Below are 11385 nucleotides of genomic sequence, written 5' to 3' on the forward strand. Positions count from 1 at the left end.
GAATCTAAGCAGGATCATGCGTACTCATATTTGTGTCAAAAATAAAACTGCATATCCGAGGACGTGTGTTGTAAAATATGCTAGAAATCGTGTTGTTATTATCATTTGTAAAGTTTGTAAGTCGAAGATTATCGTTAAACGATAATCATCTTTTTATTGTCTAAAGCTTGTAACAAAAATAATGGTTTGGTTTGTAATGTATAATATATGCAGTTTTCCTTTTTAAAAATGTCGCATATAGAGGTCAATACCTCGCAATGAAATCATACGTTATCTAACACGTTCTTATGGTTAAGAACGGGTTATGACATGATGAAAATATCAAAATAAGCTTAAGTTTGATATAAATTGATCATGTCATTGTAATTATTTTGATTGATGATTTTGCTGACACTAATGCATATTTGGATGCACAAAATTTGTGTTTGATGTGTTTTGCAGACTGAAAGGGGTGAATCTTCATCCCAAGCCCGCAATGCTCCTGCTGAGAATGTGGAACAACAGGAGGTGGATAACTACTACAAGCAGGATATACCTCATCCAGTCATGACCTTTTTCGATATGCACTTGGAAGAGTTGCACCCGAACCTGAGATTTGACAGACTTTGGATAGATTATCCAAAATACCAAAGGGGTTTGCATACTCTTCATTCTAAGGTTGTTAAGGTACCGAGGGTCATAGAATGGGGACCCTTAGAAGCTGTAGAATTGGCCGGGCCAATTAGGGAATTACTTGTACAGAGGTATGGTAATTCTTCTTTTAATGACTGGGTACGTTTATTCACCATGCGTAGACCTGTATATAAAGTATGGTGTGAAGAATTGTTGTGTAGTATAGAGTTGAATGATCGGGTAGCTAGTTTAACCGATCGTTCTTTTATTATATTTTTGTTAGGCGGTTCGATGCGCCACATGTCTTTACTGGACATGGCTCAGGCTTTACGTATATATACGCCTGAGAAGTTAGCGTCCGCTGATTGTAGAGGGTTGATACTAAACGGTAGAAAGATAGATGAAAATTTTGATACACACGGTGTGTGGAGTCAAATGACAAGCCATCATCGTTTCAAAGGGGGAAACTACTCTTATTTGGATATAGATAGAGCCGAATTAAGAGTGATACATAGGTTTTTAGCTAATTCGATTACACAAAGGGGTAAGAACAAGGAAAAAGTAAATGAACAGGATTTGTTTTACCTTATGTGTATTCGAGACCCACAAAGCGCTGTAAGTATACCGTATTGTGTGGGTTATTATTTATCAGCTATGGTTCGGGGGATGCGACCGCATAGCATAATAGGAGGTGGTATTTTTATTACTTTGATTGGTGAATATCTCGGTGTGGATATAAGTCGGGGGGGGGGGGGGATTATTAGTAGAAGAACCGGAACCCCGCGATACTATAGGTTTAAATGTATACCATGGTGCGAAAGTTTTGAAGAGGCAAAATAACGCCGCAGTACGATACCATGGTAGACATCCACAGGTGGAGAGAAACCAACAGCAAGGTAATGTAGGAGGGGGGAATGAGATGCAAGAAATGAAAAGGTTTATAGCTTCTCAGGAATACGAAAATGCTAGACAGAGAGCATTTGAAGATTGGCAAGTTCATCAGAACCAAATCATAGCTCATTGCCAACATATAGGTAGAAACTATATTCCTACACCGAAACCCATCTTCCCTCCCTGGTCTATAGAGATGCAGCCACCGTATCCTACGTATGACCCTGCCGAAGCATTCTATAGCACCTATGGTTATGCCTGGAACCCCTATTGGTACCAGTATCATCCCTAGTATACTTAGTTTTATTTATTTTGTAATTTGTAATTATTGATACGTTTAATACTTTTGTTAATATTGTAATCATTTTTATAATTATCTAACTTTTATTCTTAGATTTTAATAATTTTTGAATGTGGGGTAATATACCAAACTTCAAAAATATGTATATATGTTTGCGGTTTATCTTATGTACACAACAGGGTAAAACAACGCATTTTCAAAGACTGGCATTAAGTTCAGCAAAAGCAACTAATTTTGACGACAAGATGCAAAATATATGTGAAATAACAACAAGACGGAATGAACAAATGATGTGCACCATTTATCATTCAGCAAACAAACGTCAATATATTTGGAAACTTTGGTAAAAATTTAATCATTTTCACACAAATCACCCTCAATAATTTAAATTGTTACTGATTTCTTGCAAATGAGGGCATTGCAAGATCTTAAGTGTGGGAAGGGGTTAAATTCTTTCGGATTTTAAAATTTTTTACTTTATACACTTGGTTACCATTAAAAATACTAGTAAAGCAGTAGTTGTATTAGAATCTAGTGCTCTCTGATAATAAAGAACAGCCCTAGTCTTATATACTGACTACCCAATTCTAGTAAAATTTTTCAAAATTTTCAATTAAATGAACTAAAAATCATGTTTATACATATTTATGAACGATAAAACTAGGTTTTAACACCGAAATTATTGTTACCTCGGAAAGGACATAAATTGAGAAACAAACCAAAAATGTTAAAAATTCATTTAAAATGGAATAGAGGACGATAAAAAGGAAAATAAAAGCCAAGTGTGGGAAAATTTACCAAGTTATCTTAAACATATGTCACATATATCTGTAACAAATAACTGAAAATACTTTTGCTTTGGACTAAACTAAACTGTTTTACCCGATAAAAGAAAAGAAGAGATGGATCTACACGATGAATCAATTCCATCATTAAAAGGAAGTAAAGTCTTTCGAAAAAGACACGCGCTTCTTGATTTAGGTCATGAAGTTGTCGTCCAGGCCAGCTGTAGGTTGACGAAAAATCCAGAAAAGTCATCACTAAAATCAGCAGGAAATCCACGGACCTCAGCATTAAACAGGGTCGCCAAGTGGTCAGATTTATCCTAACCATGAGAAGGATTTATCTTGTACAATGGGGGGGCACCATGCAAATTAGCTGGATAAGACTAATGAATCAGATCCCCAGAAAGGATAATCTCCTTAAAGATTAAAAATCAGCTTTTAAGCCTGATATTACTCAATCCTAGAGATTGACCTTAAAGATTGAGAATTACAAACTCATGGAATTCAATGATATCTAAACTCGAGCTTGAACGAGAAAATATTTTGATCAAAATTACAAACCGATTTGTTTTCTGAAAACCCTATTTTCAATGCGTTCATTACCGTTGAACGTAAAATCCTAGGAATTCACCTGGAATTCATTAGGTCACCTGAACTAAATCGGGTGTCAACCGTAAGAACGGTGGTTGCATAGTGGTCAAAGACAGGATCTTGTGCCATACCGAAAAATTATAAGGGTGAGCTTTACTATTGCTCCTACCAAGGATAGTAATTGCGTCCGACACGTTATAAACCATAATTAAAAGCATGTCAGGGGACATTGCCTTAACAGTTGCTTGTTCAACGCTTTCCTTTACAACCGGACGGTAGTTTACCGAAAGGTAATATACGGGACAAGTAAACTGGACATGTTGCTTTCCAAATACAAGGTTAGCAAGTGGGTGACACAAAACCGCAAGTTTTGAGCTAAAATTTTCAAATCTGAAACCCACCAAACCCACAAAAATATTTTGCAAACACCGGTAAAGGGTTATCCCGGAAAACTTATCTAGGGTAAAAACTAGATTTAATTTTCAAAAGATCAAATGTTTTCATAAAGATCCAATTTCCTTAATGGATCTAAATTTTTATAGTCATGTGGGACTGTAAACCATATCGTTACTACCATTGTTTATACCGCCGTATAGAAAATCACTGATGTACAAAGTGTGAAGAATAAAGAAGTGATACTAGTAATTCAAGACGATATTGCTTGAGGACAAGCAACGCTCAAGTGTGGGAATATTTGATAATGCTAAAAACGAACATATAATTCATAGCATTATTCCTCAAGAAAGACAAGCTTTTAATTGCAATTGTTCTATTTACAAGTGATATTCGTTTAAATAATAAAAGGTGAAGACAAAAGACAGATTCGACGAATTGAAGACGCAAACGACCAAAAAGCTCAAAAGTACAAAAGACAATCAAAAAGGTTCCAATTATTGATAAGAAACGTCTCGAAATTTCAAGAGTACAAGATTCAAAACGCAAAGTACAAAATATAAAATTGTACGCAAGGACGTTCAAAAATCCGGAACCGGGACCAGAGTCAACTCTCAATGCTCGACGCAACGGACTAAAAATTACAAGTCAACTATGCACATAAATATAATATAATATTTAAATAATTCTTATAATTATTTATATATTATAATAAATAATAAAAACCGTCGGCAAGAAAGACTCCAAAGGGACTGAGCTGTAATTTCATTCTTCGCGACTCGCGGAGTTTGAAGGCAAAAATGCAGCGAGTCGCGGAGCCCCAAAAGTCGACTTTTCCTATAAAAGCAACCGAATTCTGATCGCAAATCATCATCTTTTTTCTCCTCATTCATACGATATATTTATATTTATAATTTATATTTTAATTTTAATTTTAATTATAATTCTAATAATAAGGGTATGTTAGCAAATGTTGTAAGGGTGTAAGTCGAAATTCTGTCCGTGTAACGCTACGCTATTTTTAATCATTGTAAGTTATGTTTAACCTTTTTACATTAATGTCTCGTAGCTAAGTTATTATTATGCTTATTTAAAATAAAGTAATCATGATGTTGGGCTAATTACTAAAATTGGGTAATTGGGCTTTGTACCATAATTGGGGTTTGGACAAAAGAACGACACTTGTGGAAATTAGACTATGGGCTATTAATGGGCTTTATATTTGTTTAACTAAATGATAGTTTGTTAATGTTAATATAAAGATTTACAATTGGGCGTCCCTATAAATTACCATATACACTCCATCGGACACGATGGGCGGGGTATTTATATGTACGAATAATCGTTCATTTAACCGGACACGGGAATGGATTAATAGCCACTAGAATAATTAAAACAGGGGTGAAATTATGTACAGGGACACTTGGTATAATTGATAACAAAATATTAAAACCTTGGGTTACACTCAGTTGACATCCTGGTGTAATTATTAAACAAAGTATTAAAATCTTGTTACAGTTTAAGTCCCCAATTAGTTGGAATATTTAACTTCGGGTATAAGGATAATTTGACGAGGACACTCGCACTTTATATTTATGACTGATGGACTGTTATGGACAAAAACCAGACGGACATATTAAATAATCCAGGACAAAGGACAATTAACCCATGGGCATAAAACTAAAATCAACACGTCAAACATCATGATTACGGAAGTTTAAATAAGCATAATTCTTTTATTTCATATTTAATTTCTTTTATTTTATATTTAATTGCACTTCTAATTATCGCATTTTTATTGTTACTTTATTTAATTGCACTTTTAATTATCGTACTCTTTAATTATCGCAAGTTTACTTTGTCGCACTTTTATTATTCGCAATTTCATTATCGTTATTTACTTTACGCTTTAATTTAAGTCTTGTATTTATTTTTAATATTTTACATTTGGTTTTAACTGCGACTAAAGTTTTAAAATCGACAAACCGGTCATTAAACGGTAAAAACCCCCCTTTTATAATAATAATATTACTTATATATATGTTTGTATTTTTATATAGCGTTGAGCTTTGTTTAAAAAAGATTCCCTGTGGAACGAACCGGACTTACTAAAAACTACACTACTGTACGATTAGGTACACTGCCTATAAGTGTTGTAGCAAGGTTTAAGTATATCCGTTCTCTAAATAAATAAATATCTTGTGTAAAAATGTATCGTATTTAATAGTATTTCCTGCTAAAATTAATAACTATTTTATATACACCTCGCGAAACATCAGTAGTATCCGGTGATATAGGGTTGTGAGTTGAAGGTGGCCGAAGGAGGTGATCGATCCTAGTAGTAGAGAAGGGAGTGAATGGCGGGTGAGGTGGTTATGGGTTTTGGAGTGTAACTCAACAACAACACATAGTAACCGTAGGTATGACCCTCAGTTTTACCTCAGAATAACAAATGGGTTTAGTATGTTATGGGGTGATGTTTTATGATCAAGATGGTGAGCAGAAACAGCAGCAATCGTTACTTTAAGATCGTATAGTTGGGGTGTTGATGATCCTGGTTTAACAGTAATCTTGAAGAGCAGTTTATCATAGGTTTGGTTTGCAATCAGTGGACGAATTGGGTTATGGGAAATTGCTACATCATTTTAGGGAAAAAGTAAGAAGAGTTAATAGAAAGAAAGAGAGAAGCAAAGTGTGTTTGGTAATTCAAAAAGTGTGATAAAAGTTTTGGTGATTGAAATGGAATCATGCATACAGACATATATCTATAATATAGATATAGATATTTGTCATTATAATAGAGTAGTAAACATAAAATATATATAATGATGTAAATGTGCCAATATAATAATAAGAATATGTTAGCCGCCTCTATTTTGTTTTTAATCTAACGACGTTAAATTTCGGATGTTATATCGTGCTCCATTGTTAATCAGTGGGCTACACAAATCTTAATATTCCTAAAGTTGTATTATTGGTTTCAAAAGTTCAATATCATGGACTTTACAAATTATATACCGATAAAATAAACTTGCGCACATCAAGTTTGTAAAAAGATGTCTAATTGACATTTCATCTCTACTAAATCAAGTTATGTTACGTTTAATAAAACGGAATGGCTAGGTGTCGAATGATTTTTAGATTCTAAGTATTCTTAGTTATGAATGAAAATAAAGTGTTTGATAATATGAATGAATAATTTGGATTTGGAAAAATTACCTCGAAAACGTTTTAATTACATAATACATATATTGTTGGAAAACTTAATCGTTTAATATTTTATTAACTTACTTTAAGTTATTATATACATACGTCTAAATATATACATATATATTTACAAATAGTTGTTCGTGAATCGTCGGGAATAGTCAAAGGTCAAATGTTTACATGAACACAGTTCAAAGTTTTTAGGACTTCAACATTAAAAACTTTGCTTATCGTGTCGATTTCATATTAAGATCAAGTTTAAATTTGGTCAAAAATTTCCGGGTCGTCACACAGCAGGTGGTACTTTAATGGATAAGACAGAAGAAGAGGCGTTAGAGATTATTGAAAATCAAGCTGCATACACTCACGAATGGCATCAAGATTATGATTTATCCCGTTCAGCTTCAGTTAAGCGTACCGAAACCACTGGTGCGTATGATGATTTTGGGTCTATAAATGCTAAGTTGGATAAATTTGGTAGGCATTTAGAGAAGATGGATAAGGATATTCATGGTATGAAGGTTGTTTGTGAATATTGTGGGGGATTACATTTAGCAAAAGATTGTGATGCGGGTTTGACGATAAGTCAGAAAGAAGAGATAGCATTCATCAGTCAGCAGAATAATAATCAATTTCAAGGGCGTGCTCAATTCAACCGCAACTTCAATAGTCCCTAAAATCCTCAAGGGCGATGAGGGAGTGGTAGTAATAATTATCAGAATCAGCCGACCGGAGGATTTCAACAACAAGCTCTCGGGTATTTTCAGAAGCCCCAAGCCGAAAAGAAAAAGTCCAACCTTGAAGCTATGCTCGAAAAACTTGTGATATCTCAAACTCAGCTTGTCACCACTGTTACCCAAAACAATGAGAAGAATGATCAAATGTTTCAAAATCAACAAGCAGCTATTCAGAATTTGGAGAAACAAATTATTCAACTTGCTAATCAGAGTAATGAGAGAAAACCGGAGGAGTTACCGAGTAAAACAGGTGGGAGTTACCGAGTAAAACCGATAATAACCCAAAGAATGGGCACGTTAATGCTATCACCACCCGAAGTGGTTTAGCATATGATCCACCGAGGAAGCCCGACGAGTACGATTTGAGGGTGCCGTTAGCGAAGGATAGTGAGTAGGTTGTGGTTAGTGATCTGGAGGGGGAAAAGGAGCCGGAATAGGTGATTGAGAAAGTTGTAAGGGTACCGAAAACCGTTGTTGGTAAACTGGTAGTTAAAGAGTATCAACCACCGCTCCCATTTTCGAGGAAGCAGAGATTGGAGAAGCTGGAGGTAGAAAAGTCCAAGTTCATGGACTTGATTAAAAAGGTTAACATAAATATGCCTTTTATTGATGTGATTGCAGGTATGACAAAGTATGCAAGGTTTCTTAAGGATTTTCTAGCTAACAGGAAGAAGCTGGAGAACGTGTCTTCCTTCAGGTTGAATGTCGCATGCTCAGCGGTAGTTGCAAACAAGCTTCCCGAGAAGCTTGAGGATCCTGGGAGTTTCACCATTCCTTGTTTACTTGGTAATTTGGACTGTGTGATCGCATTGGTGGATTGGGGCTAGCATAAATTTAATGCCTTATTCTATTTATTTACAGCTAGACCCCAGGGAGTTAAAACCCACGTGAATGGCTATTCAGCTAGCTGACCGCTCTAATAAATTCCCTCGGGGAATTATAGAGAATATGCTAGTTAAGACTGGGTCGTTGGTTTTCTCGGCTGATTTCATGGTTTTGGATATGGAAGTGGATGAAAGGATTCCACTTATTTTGGGTCCTCCATTTTTAAATACGGCTAGATATATCATCGATGTTTATGGCCAAAAGTTGACCCTTAGGATATATGACTTGAGTGCAACATTCTCAATCGACCATGCTTTAAAATACCCTGCCTACACTGATGATACATGTTATTTTCTTAACACTGTGGATGTCCAGTCTGAGTTTTTGCAGGAATTCCCAGAGTTACAGTGTTCAGGAGAATGCTCATTGGTTGAAATTAATGAAGAGTTACCGGTTGAGGAGGTGGATATTTTGACCGCCTTGATGGAAAAAGGCTATGAGCTGACTGAGGAGGAGTTCAAAGAACTCGATCGTGATGTTGATTACCGGAGCAAGTCTTCAATTGAAGAACCTCCCGAGTTAGAATTGAAGCCACTTCCAGATCATTTGGAATACGCTTATTTGCAGGAGGAATCTAAGCTCCCGGTAATTATTTCTTCTTCTCTTACTGCAGGTCAGAAAACTAAGCTTGTAACCATGCTATAGGCCCATAAACCGGCCATTGCGTGGAAAATTCACGACATCAAGGGTATTAGTCCCTCCTATTGCACCCACAAAATCCTAATGGAGGATAACTCTAAACTTGTGGTGCAATGTCAAAGGAGGTTGAACCCTCACATGCAAGATGTCTTGAAGAAAGAGATCGTGAAGCTCCTCGATGCAGGTCTGATTTACCCGATTTCTGATAGTCCGTGGATTAGCCCGGTACACTGTGTACCCAAGAAAGGTGGTATGACGGTTACCACCAATGATAAAAATGTGTTAATTTCTACTCGGACTGTCACGGGGTGGCGTCTTTGTATTGACTACCGAAAGTTGAATGTAGCGACACTCAAAGACCACTTCCCGTTACCTTTCTTGGATCAAATGCTAGAGAGGTAGCGGGAAACAACTTTTACTGTTTTCTTGATGGTTTTTTGGGCTATTTCCAAATTCCTATCTCACCAGAGGACCAGGAGAAAACCACTTTCACGTGCCCGTATGGCACATTCTCATACCGTCGTATGCCCTTTGGCCTTTGTAACGCTCTGGCCACATTTCAAAGGTGCATGATGGCCATATTCCATGATATGATAGAAGATTGCATGGAGGTGTTCATGGATGACTTTTCGGTCTTCGGTGACACTTTCGATTCATGCCTTCTTAATTTAGAACGGATGTTGGTAAGGTGTGAGAAATCTAATCTTGTGCTCAATTGGGAAAAGTTCCATTTCATGGTACAAGGGTGCATAGTTCTCGGGCACAAGATTTCTAAGAATGGTATTGAGGTGGATCCCGCAAAGGTAACGGCTATTAAGAACCTTCCACCTCCCATCGATGTTAAGGGTATTCGGAGTTTTATCGGGCATGCCAGTTTTTACCGGTGGTTCATTAAGGATTTTTCCAAAATTGCTAACCCGATGAACAAACTCCTCGAAAAGGACACACCTTGGAACTTCTCTGAAGAGTGCCAAAAGGCATTCAAACTTCTTAAGGAGAAACTCATTAATGCACCTATCATAATTGCTCCGAATTGGTCCCTTCCGTTTGAGCTTATGTGTGATGCATCCGATTTTGCTGTTGGCTCTTTTTTAGGCCAAAGGGTCGAGAAACATTTCTGACCCATCTATTATGCAAGCAAGACCTTGCAAGGAGCACAGTTGAATTATACTACCACTGAAAAGAGCTCCTTGCAGTGGTTTTTTTTGTTCGATAACTTCCGGTCCTACTTAATCTTGTCTAAGACTATTGTTTTTACGGCCCATTATGCTCTTAAGTACCTATTTTCGAAACCGGATGCCAAACCTCGACTGCTTAGATGGATCTTTCTTTTGCAAGAATTCGATATCGAGATCCAGGATAAGAAGGGTGCTGAAAATCTCGCGGCCGACCACTTGTCTAGACTCGAGAATCCAAATCTCGAAGTCCTTCATGAGTCGAGTATTCATGATGATTTTCCCGACGAGTATCTCATGAAGGTGGATATGGTGGACGAGCCATGGTATGTGGACATAGCTAATTATTTTGTTGGGGGATTCTTGGAGAAAGGGTGGTCACATCGAAAGAGGAAGAAATTCTTGAGTGACCTTAAACACTATTTTTGGGAAGATCCCTATCTTTTTCGTCGTTGTTCGGATGGTACAATTCGAAGGTGTGTTTCCGGAAAGGAATGCACGAGAATTTTGCTAGCTTGCCATCTTGGTCCTACGGGTGGGTACTTTGGTCCCCTAATCATGGGGAGGAAGGTTTATGAGGCCGGTTTTTATTGGCCTAGTATTTTCAAAGATGCCCACCGAATCTACAAATCTTGTGATGCGTGCCAACGGGACGGAAAAATCACTAAAAGAGATGAGATGCCTCAACATAGCATTCAAGTATGTGAGGTGTTTGACATTTGGGGGATTGATTTTATAGGCCCGTATCCTAAATCTCATTCGAATCTTTACATTCACGTTGCAATCGATTACGTTTCTAAATGGGCAGAAGCCAAAGCTCTACCAACTAACGATGCCTGGGTTGTAATTACCTTCTTGAAGGGCATCTTTGCCAGATTTGGCACCCCGTATGAAATGTCCCGTTCTTATTGATTAAAAACGTTCCATATTAATTGATTTCGTTGCGAGGTTTTGACCTCTATATGAGACGTTTTTCAAAGACTGCATTCATTTTTAAAACAAACCATAACCTTTATTTCATAAATAAAGGTTTAAAAAGCTTTACGTAGATTATCAAATAATGATAATCTAGAATATCTTGTTTACACACAACCATTACATAATGGTTTACAATACAAATATGTTACATCGAAATCAGTTTCTTGAATGCAGTTTTTACACAATATCAT

General features: G+C 36.6%; 1 protein-coding gene across 1 annotated transcript; it reads left to right on the forward strand.

Annotated features, from left to right (window-relative positions):
- Window positions 1-10774: 10774 nt before the first annotated feature.
- LOC139868209 (uncharacterized) lies at window positions 10775-11128 on the forward strand. The gene has a single exon (XM_071856539.1). The coding sequence runs from the start codon at window positions 10775-10777 to the stop codon at window positions 11126-11128; it is 354 nt and encodes a 117-aa protein (XP_071712640.1).
- The last annotated feature ends 257 nt before the right edge of the window (window positions 11129-11385 follow it).

The sequence above is a fragment of the Rutidosis leptorrhynchoides genome, chromosome 9, assembly GCF_046630445.1.
Source record: "Rutidosis leptorrhynchoides isolate AG116_Rl617_1_P2 chromosome 9, CSIRO_AGI_Rlap_v1, whole genome shotgun sequence".
NCBI classification, from domain to species: Eukaryota; Viridiplantae; Streptophyta; class Magnoliopsida; order Asterales; family Asteraceae; genus Rutidosis; species Rutidosis leptorrhynchoides.

What these genes read in the sequence shown, in the direction of transcription:
- LOC139868209 (XM_071856539.1), top strand. Translation starts at nt 10,775, where the DNA reads ATGGGGAGGAAGGTTTATGAGGCCGGTTTTTATTGGCCTAGTATTTTC.